Source organism: Corvus cornix, chromosome 20 (assembly GCF_000738735.6).
Source record: "Corvus cornix cornix isolate S_Up_H32 chromosome 20, ASM73873v5, whole genome shotgun sequence".
NCBI classification, from domain to species: domain Eukaryota; kingdom Metazoa; phylum Chordata; class Aves; order Passeriformes; family Corvidae; genus Corvus; species Corvus cornix.
The window spans coordinates 5,673,828-5,690,147 of record NC_046349.1 but is presented as its reverse complement, the minus strand read 5'-3'; the positions used below and the strand labels follow the sequence as shown (position 1 = coordinate 5,690,147).

Sequence of the window (16,320 nt, the reverse complement as noted above, 5' to 3'; positions counted from 1 at the left end):
CTCACAAGCTCTGGATAGTCACTCCTTCACCACAGAGAGCAAGATCTTGAAAGAAACCTGGGGCAGTTTTTCCCACTCCGCTGTTCTCGCCAGACTCGAGGTCTGGATGTGAACATGAATTGCTGGTGCTGTGCCTCCCTGCACCCCTGACCTGTGGTTTTTATTCTGTGAAACTGTGGGACCTATCTAGGCATATTTGGTTAATTTAATTCCATGCCTTCAAGGCTGCTCATTTGGATTCCTCAGATGGTTAGAATGGAAGTCTCGATTTTGTGTGTTCCCTACAACTAAGTTAACAGCCTGGGTTCAGATAAAGGCTAAAGTGAACCCATAGGTATATGCAAACGCTGGGGCTGTCTCACTACAAGGCAAAAGTGATCTAGCATTATTTTGTATTAAAAAAAAAGAAAAAATGGAACTACTGCACTGTTTGTCTTCACTGATCTCCTTACATAATTCAGTAAATGAAGTAACACTGATTTAACATGTCAAGCAGTGTGCTCAAGCAGTGAGATCTGGTTTTTGCTGAGGTCAGCAGGGCTGTAGGAATCTGTGAGCAGGAGAGATCCCAAAAACACTGCCAGTGAGTCGTCTTTCCTTCCTAGAGATGAAACCCTTTCAAATCTCCTGGTTTTCTAATTACCAGCTGAGTGCACAGACCGTGCTCAGGGTAGTCATGGATCTGAAAGTTGGCAAAGGAAAAGAAGTTTTAAACAAAGGTAATGAAGTTTACTTTGTCTCTTTGAGCAGAGTTGTCTAATTCTCAGCTGCATTAAATTGCTTAATAAGGTCACTCCTTAATCACCGTTCCCTGGAGGCAAGAGAGTCATGCTTTAGTCAATCATTTTCTGAATGTGGAAAGCAGCTTTGTAGGAATAACCTGATAAAGTGTGTAATTGATTTACCCACTGTATCAAATGAAAATGCAGCCACTCAGGAAAACTGATTAGGGATTAGCAAAAGAACATAAGTTTCCTACTTGCCTTAGAAATAGTAAGCCAGGCCTGTCCTGGCAGCCCGGTGCTGCACAGCCGTGTCTCACTGGGGAGCGTGGGCTGTGCTCACCCACTCTGCTGCTGGGCACCTTCCTGCACCCGGCTCTTCCTTGCTCTGCACAGCTCGAGCTCTGCGAGATCTGCCTGCACAGCAGTGGGAGGATTTTCCTAGTGCAGTTACTCAGAGCCATACAAATCCTAATGTCTTCACAGGGAGCGGGAGGCTAAAAAAAGAAAAGATCTTTCGTGGCTTCCCCAAACCCGAGCTTGGAGCTCTCGTGCACCAGCCCCCTCCGATGTGCCTTTGCGATGTGGCAGAGGGGCTCACAGGAGATCCTGCCTTGCTTTTAGCCCCCAGGGTAGGGGAGCTTTTGCCTTGGAATGATCAGCAGCATGTGGATTTTTAATATTTTAGTGGAAAAGCTCTCAAAGGAATAAAGATTAAACTCTGTTTTATCCCTGACTCCTACCACACCCAGCAATGGTCCTGCCCTCCCCAGCCAGCCCCTGCAGAGCAACAGCCTAGAGACACCCCTCTCATGTCAGAGTATCAGAGAGGCCACATCAGGATTCCCTCACTCCCAGCTGTGATGCCTGGCTCCCTGTGTGGCTTTTCCCAGAGCCCACCAGCTCCAACCTCTTCCCTCATACCCTGTGAATGCCTTGTTCTTTGAGCCTCAGAAAGGTATGTTATCCAAACTGCTCCAGCCAGGATGACAGCAGGGGTCCAGGCACGAGGACCGGCTGTCAGCACACCATCCAGAGCAGGGGTGAGGTGGGAGCTGTGCTGTGCTCCAAGGTGGTGCTGGAGCTGGCTGACGAGAACCTGCAGAGCTGTGGGAGCAGCTCAGCTGCTCCTGCTCACCTCGACCCGGCCCTGGCTCAGCCCATGGGCTGCACGAGCACATCCAACTGCCATGAAACAGAAACCAGCATCCACAGCAGATCACTGAGGTCTTTAATAAAATATACAGTATGCATCCCATGCATAGATAGAAAATTAATTTACATGCTCCTAATTATTTGCATAATGCTTTTTCATTAACAGATGTCATTTACTGTTCACATTTGAATACATTTTGCTACTGGAATATTTATGTTGAGAAGGGGAAACTCCTTCCTGTATTCAAGTAAGAGTGCAGCAGGAGCTGGTCAGAGCAGAGGGTGCTGCTCTCCAGTCCCAGCTCCCAGCAGGAATAAGCGCAGAGCAGACCATGAACCGTCGGTACTGGAAGACTTGATGATGCCAGAAGCATGAGCACCCTCCCATCCCACACCACTGTTCCTTGGGGACCCTTCCTGAGTCCCACTGGGTTTGGAAAGGCTGGACCTGCACCGGTGTTGGTTTGGCTTTCCTTGCCCGTGACCAGCAGATCACTATAGAGGCAGAGCTGGCACCGGCGGCTGTGCTGAAACCCAGCTAGGACAACCAGCAACAAACCCCACGATCCAGGTACCTGGGGTCGTCCTGCAGCCATCAACATGTGTTTGAGGTGATTTGGGATTGCAGGATGCACGTTTCTCCTGCTCAGAACAGGCATTGCTGGGTGCACTCCTCTGTGTGCAATGGAGCTGCACAATTTCCAAACAGAGAACAGGGGGTGGGAGGGCAAGGAAAAGCTCTCTAGAGAATTAATGCTGTGCTGGGAGCAGCCTCAAAAGTGCTCAGGTGGGCTGGGGGGCCAGGCAGAAAGGGGTTTGGTGCTCCAGGCTGACCTCCCTGCCCGGCTGTGAGGTGCTCAGGGGCTGCAGTGCAAGGTCCCCTCTGTCCCAGCTCTCTCCCTGCAGAAGGAAGGTGAGTGCAGCGGCACCTGCATAGCTCAGCTCCCTGTGGGGATGCCTGGGGCAGTGTGAACCCCTCCTTACAGCCCTCCTGCCCTGCCTGGCCCTAAGACAGGGAGGAAAAGGGGCAGAATTAAGCCAGGCTGGGGGCTGTGGCGAGGAAGACCAGCCCCACTGGGATTGGCTTCTCAGTTCCCCCAGCTCGATTCCCTCCGACTGCTGCTGCCTCAGAGAACAGTGTTCCTTCTGCCTGGTCATCCCCGGCTGGTGTCCCTCCCCCATGCACGGGCAGGGCTCCCAGCTGTGCCACCCTCCCAGCACAGCCCCAGATCCCTGGGGGTCCCAGCAGTGGCAGTGCCGGAGAGCAGATAAATCCTGGCTGCAATGGAAAGAAGGTGAGGTTCAGTCAATCCCACTGCAGGGGCTGGGGACCATCGGGCTCACCCTGAGCTGGTCACTACCTCTCCTCCCGTACAGACTCATTCCCAGGCCCCTTTCCTTATGGCTGGGGGAAGCGCAGTTGAGCCTTTCGAGGCTGTTTCCAGCTGGGGGTAGGACAAGGCTGGGGCTGGAGTTGTCGACCTGGCACAGGACCTGTAGAGGCTGCCGGCCTGGTTGAGGGCTGCCTCGCCCTTGAGCTATTTAACCACACCCTGGACAACACAAAACCTCAGGGCAGAGGAAAATCCCCCTCCGTACAGTTGGGGCAGTGCCTGATCAGGGGTCACTTTTATTTTCTGCCTCCCTTTCTGGCAGGGGTATACCCAGCACCACAACCTCCCTCTGCAGCCACGGGTGAGCAGGGTGAAGGCTGAGACACATCCAGGCAGACGCAGGGTGTGGAAGCAGCCAGCGCCCACTGAGCATCTCCTCCAACCCCTCCTATCCTTTGCAGGGCAGGGGTGATGCCGGCCGTGGCTCCTCCGCCGTGTCCCGGTGCCATGCTCCCCATGAGCAGGCAGGTCCTACGTGCCCCAGGGCCACAGAGCCGGGGGTCAGGGGCTGGGGTGGGCGCCGGGGGTCAGACCACGGCGGTCGGGGCTGCCCCTGTCCAGGGAGGTCTCGCTCAGAGCCTCCGAGTCTCGGTCATGGCTGGAGATGCTCCCCACCTCCGCGGGGTCCTTCTTCCCGCTGTTCCTCACGGCCGCCTCCAGCGCCTTCTGCTTGCGGTAGAAGTGGGAGAACTTGTTGAAGATGATGGTGATGGGCAGTGCCACGACCAGGATGCCCCCCAGGATGCAGCCCGAGGCCGCCAGCTTCCCCGCCACGGTGACGGGCACCACATCACCGTAGCCCACGGTGGTCATGCTGACCGTGCCCCACCACCAGCACGCTGGGATGGTGTCGAAGCCAACGTCTTCCTCCTTCTCAGCAGTGTAGGCCACTCCAGAGAAGACAGAGACCCCCACGGCCAGGTAGAGCAGCAGGATCCCCACCTCCCGGTAGCTGTGCTGGAAGGCAAAGCAGAGCGTTGGTCAGTGGGGGCCACCACACCCAGCACAGCCAGGACACAGAGATCCCACAGCCCTGCACAGACGCTTGCAGACTACCTGCACGCCTCCATCAGGGATCTCTGCTCTATCCACCTCTGTCCTGCTCCAGAGATGGACTGGGATGGGGTGGGGAGTGCAAGGGTGACTCAGATCTGGAGTGAGTGGTGCAGCCAGGAATCGTTCCTGGCACCCACAGCTGCCTCTCTGCACTCCACCAGCCTGCAAGTGCTGGGAGGGAAATCTGTGCTCCCCAGCCAGGGATCCCCAGCAGAGGCTGCTCCCCTGCCTCCAGCATTCACTCTGGCCTGATCTCAGCTAACAATATTTAGCACATTTTCCTTTTATCTTGGCAGGTCCCCAGAAACCACCTAATAGGCAGCCACTAAAAGAGGCAATTTGTACCTTCCTGAGTTGCTGGCACTGCTCGCTGGGAGGACGTGGCCTCTGCTGCAGGCGCAGCTCAGCTCTTACCCAGGTCTCAGCCCAGGCTCCCTGGGGACCCCAGAGTCCCTGGGTACCTCCTGTACCCCAGCACCACTGACCCTCAGCATCTGTGAAACGCTTTGTTACATGTGTTTGTTACTCCTGTTTCTGAGATAATTACATTCCCTTCAGGCTTTGCTGCCCCTCCGTCAGAGACTCCAAGTAAACATCAGAGCTGACATGAAACCAAACACCCCTGGTCATCAGGGCAGTCCAGGGATCCATCCAGTGTCAGCATGGGCTGGTCTTAGACCCATCCAACAGGGTGCTGCAAGCCCCAGCTTGATGAGATTGAGCCCAAGGGGTCTGGGAGCTTTGGTGGGAACAGAGCCATGGGACACCCAACTCTGATGTTGTGTGCAATGCTCCTTGAAGAAGCCATTGTTTCTCTGGTTTCAACCTAAAACCTTTGTGCTGCAATCTTTCTTTGTGTATTCCTAATATTTGAACAAAGTATAAAACCTGTGCCAGAAGCCCAGGGGGAAAAGGCTGTGGGTAGCTGGAGGACAAGGCAGCAAGTCATGCCGGGAAGGGACTGCCAGGGGACGGACTGCCACCACCATCCTCCCAGCAGGGCTTGTCCAACCACTTTTTGACTGCCACAAGTGAATTTTTTGGATGTTTCTGCCCAGTGACCTGCCAGTTTGCTCTTCATCTTTTGGGGAAAGGAAAGCAGAGCTTTGATCGTGGGGATTTTTTCCCAGTCTCCTAACAAGCAGAGAATGCTTTATTGGAGACCACATAATGGCTAAAGGAAACAACATTTGAGCAAAGCAAACAGCAGCAGATGTGGGAAAAGGCTTCTGTGGTCAGGATGAGACTTAAAGGAGGTGGATTCATGGCAGGGAGCGAGGAGACTTTGCTTGGACAGCTGGCAAAAGCTGCTTAGTTAATGCCAGTAATACCAAACAACCTCCTCTTCCTCCCCTTCCTCCTCCTCCTCCTCTTCTTTCTCCTCCCTCACCTGTGGCTGCAGATGCCCTATAGCAGTGCCACGGGAGCTCTTCGAGGAGGACAAACAGCTCAGAGCCACCGAGTTTCAAGGATGTATCACTTGGCCAAGAAAAACCTGCTCCTGGCTGGAAGTTAACAGCAGGTCTGTACATCCCAGCTGGGGACCAGCAGCACCGAATAACCTCACACATTTTTAAAGAGTATCTGTTCTGACCCTGGGATGTGTTGGAGGGGGAAGGCAAAGGGAATGTCAGGCAGCTCAATAGCTCCTGCTGTTTCAGTTTACAGGCAGGGTCAAGGTTTGCAGCACAGGGAAGGCTCCAGGAATGTCCCAGCTGATCCTCAGGCACTGGCTGCCACCTATTTGCAGCCATTTATCTGCAAAACTTCTGGTTTGCTCATTGATGGAGGGGGAAGGCAGCTGCAGCTGGGGTTTGGCTGGGATTCAGGCTTAGCCAGGGTTTGGGTGGGATGCAGTTTTATCCAGGGTTTGGGGGGGTTGCAGGCTTAGCAAGTAGCCAGCCTTGGGAGAGGCAGTGCTAGGTAATAAAAGACTCCAGCAAAAAGCCCTCCAAGTAGCAGTCTCTCCAGATTCCTGCCAAATGCACATCTTTCCTCCAGTGCAGCAGAAGACAGTCAGAATGGAAGAGCCCAGTTTGAGTCTTGCCAGAAATACCAGTGTGGAAACCGAGCAAAGGTGGCCCATGGTAGCGACAGCAGGGTGATGTGTGAAGTGCAGTTCCAGCCTCTTTACATATTTAGGCCCCTGAGGGGGACAGACAGCAACTCCTGAAGATCCCTGTATGTGCTGCAATTACCCAGGGACCAACATCTATCGACTGCCAGTGGGAGAGGGGCTCCAAACCCGCACCCGCAGAGCCGCAATAGCGGTAATGGATGTCGAGCATGGCAGGGAGGAAGAGCAGAGATATGTAGGAAGCCTCTCCTCAAATTAAACACGCTGTGGATCAGGCCCCAAGCAATCTGAGGACTGTTCAGGGTTTATGATGCACAAGTGGCAGAATTCCCTCTGCTAGCACTTTCGTGGCAGCGGAACCATCACTCAGCTTGCCAGAGCCATCGCTCCCGCTTCCTGGCTGTTAACAGCCTTCGCTGCTCTGCTCCTGCTTTCTGCTCTTGCAATAGGAAGTAAATTATGATTAACAAGTCATTGTAATTTATGTGCCCACTAAATCACAACGCCAAGCTGCTGCATCAGATTTGTGTCTTTGCTCATCCCCATTTAGAGCTGTCTACAGAGTCCCCAGGAAGGGGCACTTCCCAGCATGTCACTGGGTGAATCAGCTGCTCATCAGAAGCCGGAGCCGGGACACTGCTGGCTCCCCAGATCTCGTTTGCTGCTTAGTAATGTGCACGAGTCCATCAGTGCCTGCTCTGCTGAAAGGTGTTGCTCATGCTCGGATGGAGCACTGACAGGACATAGGGAGCCCTTTCTACGTCTGCAATTTTACTTAAATTTCACCAGCAGTGTTACCTGGGTCTGTCACTTGTCAGTGCTCTTTCAAGGTAAGTGTTCAGAAGTAAGTATGATGCAGGTAGGACTTCAGGCATCTTCATTTCGGACAACCCTCCCTGGACTCTGTTTCATCAGGTTTTGAGGATGCCAGGAGTATTTTGATGCTCTGTGGGCTCTGCAGGATTAGTTCTGGGCGGGGCTGATCCTGCTTCACAGCAGAAGCTGGCAAAAGACCTTTTCTGCTGCCCATCCTCAACCCCATTCACACTCAATGGTTCCTTTTCTCCATGACTCAGCCACGGGAATGGGTCCAACTCCAGCAGCCGAGTCCTGCTGATGCCAGTACACCCCATGCCAGCCCTGTCACTGCTGCAGCAGCAAAAACAGGGTGTCCCCAGCTACTCATCCCTGTGATGGCCCTTCAGAGGGAGCAGCATGAGGAGCTGCAGCTCCCTCCCATGCCAGGCACTGAGTGAGAGGAGGGTGTCCCTTTGGTTGAATTTCAGGCTCTGTCACAAAGATTGCTTCCTTGGCCATTTGTTTGATACACCAGATGTTTGAGGAGGGGAAAGCACAGGGATATTTGCACAAGCAGTGCTTGAAAACACAGCCTTCTGGTTTGAACATGGGGCCCAGGGGCAGAGATGAGGTGTTTGCCCTGTTGATCGTCCCCCATGCCCAGCATGAGCCCCATGTGTGGTGGGGCATGGGGAGCATGTATCACTCTGAGTCTTAGCAGGCTCAAGGATCAGCTTTTAGGATTCCCATTGACGCAATCACCAAGAACCAGGGACAATTAAAGGCCGAGTTTAATTTGCCTCTGCACCAGTCTGGATTTTCTGTGTAAGCACAGGAGGTGAGTTTCCTTCTCCCCAGATTCAAGAACATGGCCCTTAGCACAAGGGTGGAGGGGAGAGATGGTGGGGGTGAGCCAAACCACACTGGGTGTGGAGGCCGGTCCTGTTTCACCACTGAGCTGCAGTGACAGAGATCTGGCTGCAGCACGGGGATAGTGAGGATTGCATGGCAGATTTCAAGTTGCCCTTGGTCTGTCTGAAGAGGCCGGGGGTGCTGTGCATGGGGGTCTGGAGAAACACAGCCTTGGGGCGTGTTATGGGGGATGTGGACCCTCTCACCAAACCTGCAGGGATGCTTTCTAGGCATACCTGAACCCTGGTCCTCCACTCAGTCAGCATTTCCTCCTCCAGACCTTCCTCCTGAGGACCACATGGTCCTGGGACCAGTTTCCCCCAGCCCTGCATGCCAAGTTTTCCATCACACTGGGGGGCAGCTGCTGGTAACCCAGGCTCTGCTGAGGGCACAGACCCTGTCTGGGGCTGGTTGTCCCAGGCCATGCAAGTCACCCTTTGTTTTTCTACTGCTGCTTTGTGCCAGACCCAACCTCACTGTATCAGCTCAGCTGGACCATGATTTCTGTTTCCCTAAATGGCCAGGCACCAGGGGTTGGACACTGGCCTCTGGTCAGCTGGCAGCATGCCCGTAGGAGGTTTCCCCTTTTCCCAGACTGGGGACAGGAGCAGCCCTGAGCCATGCACACTGGTGCTGGCATACCTAGCAGCTGCTGGCTGGCCTGCTACCTGCTCAGCAGGTCACTCTCAGCCCAGCTAGACACTGACTCACTTCTGGTGGGACATCCCCATCCACCCATGCATGGCTGAGTCTATTCCAGTGCTGTGCAATGAGGCTTTCATACCACAGTGGGATGGCTGAGACCCTGGAGGCACCAGTGCTGCACGAGGCAAAATGGGGTGGATTGGTGTTTGTGCTGTGTGTGTACAGAGCACTCCTGCAGTCAGTGCTCCTCACACTTGTTTTCTTAGCAGACACACCAACAGCCCAACCCACTACCCCAAGCAAGCTTGCCAGGCACGACCCAGAGCTGGGAGCTCACTGCAAATAGGGACTTCCACATCCCCCAGCCATGCCAGAAGTCTCCTTCTTGCCCAGAGACTAAAGGAGTAGACAAGGAGATAGAGAGCCAGTTTACCTTCAAGGTGGCCCCCAGTGACCTCAGTCCAGTGGAGTGCCGAGCCAGCTTCAGCACCCGGAATATCCTCATGAGCCGAAACACCTGCACGACCTTGCCCAGGTTGCCCAGCTCCGAGTCACTGCCCATGGTCACATCCACCAGGAGGGTGAAGTAGAAGGGCAACACTGAGACAATGTCAATCAGGTTCAGTGGGTGCGTGAAGAACTTCCTGGGGTTGGGCGAGAGCAGGAGGCGGGAGGATACTTCGAAGGTGAACCAGGAGATGCAGAAATACTCCAGCTTGTGCAGGATGGGTTCATCGAGCACGTTGCCATTCTCATCCACCTCCTGGTACTCGGGCATGCTGTGGATGCACATGGTGGCTATGGACACCAGCACCACGCTAATGGACACAAAGCTGAAGAGTTTGCTGGGGATGGAGTAGCCGGGGTTCTCCATGGTGAGCCAGAGGCGCTTGCGCACGTTGCCGCAGCGCAGGGTGCTGTAGCGCAGCAGGTCGTGGTTGATGTCAGAGATCTCATCAGGGGACGTGTCCACGCTGCTCACCTCGCTCTCCTCATCCCAGTTGTGGTGCCGGCTCTCCAGCTTGCGTTCGTGGTAGCGGTAGCTGCAGCAGGAGTCCAGGAAGAATTCGTTGATGCCCCAGTACTCGATCTCCTGGCAGAAGGAGAAGACGCACAGCTCCTCCATGACATGCAGCTTCCCTGTCTGGTAGAAGTGGAGGACGTAGAGGAAGAATCCGGGGTTTCGGTCAAAGTAGAACTCCCTGGCACTCACGTCGTAGTCATCGCAGAGCTGCAGGATGGACTCCTCCGAGTCGCAGGAGAGCAGCCGTCCCAGGCGGGTGTCGGGGAACTTGGAGAGGGCGCTGGAGCTGAGCCGCCTCCTCAGACCCCCCACGTTGATGTTGATAACGTCCTCCTCAAAACTGGGACCCCAGTAATTTAAGGTCTTGTTGACCATGATCAGCAGAGCAGGAGCGGGTTCCACCTGTGGATGAGACAGCGGGGCTGGAGGGGACACAGGGCTCCCCCAGGTCCGGGTGCTCCTGGGTGAGGGGGGGGCCAGAAGCACCCTAGGAAGTGAGGAGGGATGTTTGCATTTTGAAAATGAGGACCAAGGCAAAAGAAGGGGAGAGAAACAGCTTTAGACAGTTGCTCTCCTGCAGTATGGAAGCTAAAAAAAGAAAAGCCAATGATTTTTCCAGGTGAAACTTTTCCTTGCTTTTTTACCTCCTAAAATTTCTCCCTTTGCCAGTTGTTAATGGCCTAAGGAAGGCAGTTTAATGCACCTCCAGCACCTCACCCATGGGGCTCTCCTTCTTCAAACGAGTAATTAGTCACTGAAGAGAGGATTTATTCCCCAAAGAGTCTCCTGGAGGAAAAATTAGATCTTGTCAAATCACCACTGCTGCGATTCTGCCGAAGTGCTTTGTAGCCCCACTACCTACGCTGCTAATTAGGCCTGGTCAAAAAGTCCTTAGACGGTTCAATCTTTCCAGCAGCACAGGCAGTTTTGCCAAATCAAAGTATTGTCACAGAAGGTGTCAGTTTCAGGGAGAATTTGAGAGGAAGAAGTGTCAAAACAATTCATCTGCCTGTTTTGTTTCCTCTTGTGTGTTCTGCCATGTAAAATATTAAGATTATTTTGATAATGTTGAAACATAACAGAAACATGATTCAGAATCATTGATGACTGAATAAAATCTGTATGTCGATGGGGAAATAAAAAGCCAGAGTTTCGATTTCCACTGTGTTTTAGGAATTTATAAGTTTCAGGGAGCTGGGCTTTTTTTTTGCAGCAGAAATTCTATTTTCTAATGAAAAACACTTAAAGCATCAAAGAAAGAAAAGCATTTTCACACCTTCAGATGCATTTACCTGTCTTGACCAGAAATTTAGAGCAAAAAGGCAAATAAAAAGGGTTGTGATCTTTATGCACCACCTTGAAATCTGATTTTTCCACCTACCTTATTCATCAAAACAACCAGGGGACATATGGAGCAGCCCTGTAGTGATGGGATCCCCCTGCTCCTGGCATGGAGTGGTAAGGCTTGAGGGACACTGCTCTGCTTTCTTGGTTGAGGAATTACATTTTTTCCTGTCTTGTGTCACCCACAGAATTTTCCACGATTTTAGGGGTACTGGCACAGAGGGCACAGAAAGGCAGCAGGAGCCGAGGGAAAAAAGGCTGCAGCCCCTGCAGTGATGCTGAAGTGCCAGCACACCCCATACAGGACAGCCTGGTCCCACAGCAACCACAGGGGGCCAAGGCTGGGTCAGTGACACGAGGTGGGTCCCTCCACCCAGGGGACTCCCACAGACCCCATTGCAACCCTTTGTTGCTCACCAGCCATCTCACAGGGGTTGTGGGGCAAACACCAGGGCTCTACCTGCTTTCCAGTGTCTGAGAAACTCGGTGTAAAAGGTTTGTCAGACTGGCAGGGACCTGGGGGACATGCTCATATCTAAATCTGGAGGTCAGAGCAGAGCTGCAGAGGAACAGGTAATGGAGCCATGGTAAAGCCCTGGAGGTGTTTTTAAACTGATCAGGGCTGTGGGTGCAGGAAATGCCAGGTTTGTGTGAAACAGCCTGGCAAAGGCATCTGAGAACTCCACTGCATCTCCCAGCCAGGGCTCCTTAAAGGCACAGCTTTGCACCACAACCAGCGCTTCCATTACACCACGTCTGGAGGAGGCAACCGGCTCGTGATAAACCTCAGAGCTTAATGGACTCATTGTCTTGCCTTTCAGAGGGGAGGGAAGAAGGAGAAGGATCAATTTTTTTAACGCTTAAGCCAAAAGCAAGGGAGAAGAAGGGGTGTAAACACTTCTTTTCAGGGATAAATTGGAATTTCAGTGACAGATGAGCTTTTCCAGAGAAGACATCACACAGCCCATCTGTGGGGTAGGGATGACTAATCCAGGTTCCTTCCAGAAGGATGCTCATGCATTCAGGCTATAAGCACACACAGAGATGGGGGGGCCTGGAGGTACAGCTGTGGGATCCAGCTTATCCCAAAATCAGCCTCAGACTCTGTCTGCACCCTCCCTGTAGAGCAGCCACTCTGAAAGGTCAGACCAAATTCCACCAAAATCAAAGGCAAGGTGGTTTGGGGGCTGGGCTGGGGCACGGGACAGCCCAGGATGGCAGGACAAGCCTGAAGCCTTGCTCCAGCTCAGCCGGACCACCCCCAGTGCACGGCCGTGGCTCTGGGTGAAATGTGCCAAATCGTGGGAGCCAGAAGGGAGACGGCTCCTACCTCCCTCCCAGCTCAAAATAAAAAGGTGGATGTCAGGACCCTGCAAGCTTTGTACCCCAGGGAAATCCCTCTATCCCTCCTGCAGAGCAAGGAGAAGGGTCACAAACTGCCAGAGATGTTCCTTTCTGGCGTTCACTTCTGAATAGACCAAATCATTTCTGCCTAAACACAGTTTTCATCTAGAAGTCTAAAGCAGGAATTAATAGTTTTATAACTCTCTTGCCTACTTGTTTCACAAACAGCTAAGCTCAGCTTTAGAACAAAACTGGGCTTTGAACTGGGACCCAGCATGATCTCCCCTGTTGGACCATCAAAGTGTGCACCCCATTCACATTTGCAGGCATATCAGCTAGGAAACAGAAGCTTACTTTGGGAAGCTTGGGTGATTTTATTTAAAAGCATGACGGACAGAGAATACAAATGTGTCTGTCTGTGATAAAGTGAATTTGCAAAATTTTCCTTTAGTTGACCCAAAATTTCCATGAATGATTGGAAAAAGGGAAGAGATAAAGCCAGTCTCTTTCTGATAAATGTTGAAATATATTGTAAGCTATTTTGAGACAACCGTCAGAATTACACAAGCCCAGTGTGAGCTGGGTGTTGGGCGTTCAAATTAATATCTGTCTTGTGGAGAACAAAATCCCTGATATATGCATTTATGACAGTAAAAATAAAATATAAAACAGATCAAGCATGTCTATAAGAAATGCTAGAAGAGTTTCCCTTGACAACATATTTTTTTTCTCACAGACTTTCAAATGGAAGTTATGTATATTTATTCTACCTGGCAGAGGGAACTCAAGGGAATGGAAAGAAACGTGCTAATAGACATTCAAGTGAGGATGCAGCAAGTGCAGGGAGCATTGCACACAGGGTCTTTTCCAACCAGGTACAATGGATTTAGATTAACAGTCCAAATAAAAAACCCTGTACTTACAGCTCAGCGAGGCTTCCCAGCAGGGAGTCGTGTGGCTTGTCTCAAAGGAGCCATTAGAAATGCGGAGAGGAGGAAGAATCTCTTATCCTTTGCCTGTAGCCTAGACCTAAATGTCCTGTCACCCAGGGCTTGTGACTGTGCACGTCCCAGGTGTGCAGGGGTGGTGGCTGCAAACCACTGAGGAGATCCTATACAGGATATCCATGGGACTGGGGTAGGACTGGAGGTCCCCTGCTGAGTACCTGAGGGGGCCAGTGGGGCTGGGTGACCTCCCAGCTCCTGCAGGGTGGTGTCCCCATACACTGGGACAGGACTGGGGAGACATCTGTTTTCTGGTCATCCAAAATTGCCCCTGCAGAGCCCCATCCCCATTGCTGAGCGTCTCTCTGCTCATCGGCCTGAAGATGCTCAGGACCAAGCCCTGCCTTGGGCGGTCCGGGGGTTTGCCAGGCAGGCAGTGGGGAGAATGGAAGGGGAATTCCCACTACTGGCTGCTCCCTGCAGGCAGAGCATGAGCTGCTGCTGTACGCTGAGAGGCCACTAAAATGCCCAGGGCTGGAGATGGAGATGACGGGGGACTCCCTGCTCGCCTCGGGTGCAGGAGAGGGTGATTAGCAACAGCCCAGCGCTGTGCCAGCCTCCACTCCCAGGTCTCACGCTGAGCGTGCACAGTTCTCCAGAGGGACCTCCGTGCTCCGTTCCCCGGGGAGGGGGATTGCAGCCCCCGGGAGAGGCAGGCTTCTGGGCGAGGGACTCCCCTATACCCGCCCGCAGAGGGACGGGAAGGAATGTCCCTGCGCCCCGGCACCCAGCAGCATCCCGGGGTGTGGGTGCTAGCACGGCGGCTCCCCGCTTACCCCCGGGATGTCGATGCCTCGCTTCCCCGCTCATCCCTGCACGCCGCTGCTCCGGCTATCCTCTCACCCCGGGATGCCGGTGCCCCGGGTCCCCGACGCACCCCAGGGTGCTGACCCCTGCAGTGCCCGGGATGCTGGTACCCCCGGGTACCCGGGTTGCCGGTGCCCCGGTCCCTGTGTTACCGATCCTTAAGGTCCTCGCCCGCGCCCCGGGATGCCAGCGCCTGGGCCCCGGGATGCCGGTCCCCGCCGCGCGCCCGGGATGCCACTGCCCTCGTCCCCGCCCGCCCGGTGCCGGTGCCGCGGTCCCCCGCGCTGCGGTGCCCGCAAGCACCCGGTGGGCGGAGCCCGGCCCCGCGCCGCCGCTCACCTGCCTCGGCGCCGCCCCGCCGCAGCGAGCGCGCCCGGCGCGGAGCCGTGAGCCCTGCAGGGCCGGCGGCGGCGGCAGAAGCTCCGCGGGGCCGGGGGGTCCCCGCCCGCCGCCCTTGCCGGTGCCGCCCTCCGCCCGCCCGCCGGCGCCGCGGCGCGGAGCAATCGGGGAGAGCCCGGTCCCCGATTCCCGGTTCCTTAGTCCCGGTCGCAGACCGCCGGTGCCCGGTTCCCGGCTACCTCTGCCTCCCGCCAGACCCGCCGAGCTCTGTATAGGGGACAGGGCTAAGGATGCCGGGGGGAGCCCAGCGGACAAGACCAGCGACCTGATTTTGGCAAAACCGGCTGGCAGGTCGGCGCAGCTCCGTGCGAGGCTGGCGGTGTCCCCTGCGAAGGCACCACCACAGCTGTCACGCGGAACCGAGCCGGGAATCTGGACCCGGCGTGGGTACCCCTGGCTTTCCTGAAGTCTTACCTGCTGGAAGTCCCTGGAAGCCGGGAGAGCTCGCAGGAATGGCTGTGGCAGCCGCGTTGGGGGTACCCGTCGCACGCGGCCCCTGGGCTACCCCAGTCCTTTGCGAAGCTGCCGGGGTGGCAAAGCGCTGCCCTTGGGGCTGAGCCCCCGGAGCTGGGGGTGCCGGGCGGTCCCGTGCTGTGGGCGTTCAGGCCGAGCAGGGCCCCGGCAGCGGTGCCGCCCTGCGCCGGGCACTCGATGCACCCCTGTCCTGCAGTCGCCCTCCATGCGATCCATCTCCATCTTGCTCCTTGGAACAGGGAGTGTGTAGGGCACCGGGGCAGCCCCGGGGGGAAGCGCTCCCCTGGCTTGCTGAGCTCCTCGGTGTCTCTTCAAAGGCTCATTGGGAGGTGGGCGAAGGCAGCGAGTCCCAGGCATGGCACACGCTGGGTTTCAGGTCAGCGAGCTGCCGCCGCCGCCCGGGGCCATCCCCAGGCAGCCTGGGGGGCTCTGCAAGCACACCAACTCCCCCAGAAGTCAGCTGCTGGAGCGGAGGGACGGGAAGGAGAGGATGGGAAAGGGACCTTCCCAGGGTGACGGCCGGGGCTGCATGTCCCCGCAGCGATGGCTCATTGCTCCGGCAGCCAGCGTAGAGCAGCTGTGTCAGACAGGCGGCTCGCACGGGGCGAGACTTCACACCACCCTCTGCATCCCTTCTATCGGCGTGCTGACTGCAGTCCGAGGGGTTGGAGCCTGAGGGCTCTCAACCTTCTCCGGGCTTGCACGAGGCGGACTGAGAGCTCTTTTTGGTGGCGAGCATCCTTCCCCCTGCCCGCACGCCCGCCTCCCGCGTGTGCTGCCAGTCCTGTCCCTGTGCCAGGCAGTGCTGGCCGCTGCAGGGCCATCAGCATGTCTCCATGTGTGTGATGTGTCAGACTGTGTGTGCCTGGGCTTGTTTACATGGGAAGGAGGCAGCGGAGGGAGGGGGAAGGGATGACTTTGAGGGAGGCCTCAGAAAAGAGAAAAAAAAAAAAAAAAAAGGAAAAAAACAGAGGGAAATTCCTCTATTCTGTGATATGAAGCAAAAAGCATTTATTTTTATGGCAATTAGAGATGGCTGAGCAGCCCTGGAAGCTGCAAGATAAACATGCCCATCTTTGTCTGCTCCAGGCAGCTGCAAGCGCGGCTGATGGTGGGTGCTGAGCCCCAGCGGGGTGCAGCCCACGGGGTAGGAGGAGGGCTGGCT

General features: G+C 55.0%; 1 protein-coding gene across 3 annotated transcripts; it reads right to left on the bottom strand.

Annotated features, from left to right (window-relative positions):
• Window positions 1–1,930: 1,930 nt before the first annotated feature.
• Window positions 1,931–16,032, bottom strand: KCNS1 (potassium voltage-gated channel modifier subfamily S member 1). 3 transcript variants are annotated; one of them, XM_039563617.1, is made up of 3 exons: window positions 15,096–16,032; window positions 9,193–10,185; window positions 1,931–4,228 (listed from the first exon to the last, which is right to left on the bottom strand). In XM_039563617.1, the coding sequence occupies exons 2-3, from the start codon at window positions 10,156–10,158 to the stop codon at window positions 3,773–3,775; spliced, it is 1,422 nt and encodes a 473-aa protein (XP_039419551.1). In that variant the 5' UTR covers window positions 10,159–10,185; window positions 15,096–16,032; the 3' UTR covers window positions 1,931–3,772. The 3 variants fall into 3 exon arrangements, with proteins under 3 accessions (XP_039419551.1, XP_039419553.1, XP_039419552.1); XM_039563619.1 differs by lacking the exon at window positions 15,096–16,032 and adding an exon at window positions 14,622–14,680; XM_039563618.1 differs by lacking the exon at window positions 15,096–16,032 and adding an exon at window positions 13,395–14,533.
• Window positions 16,033–16,320: the final 288 nt, after the last annotated feature.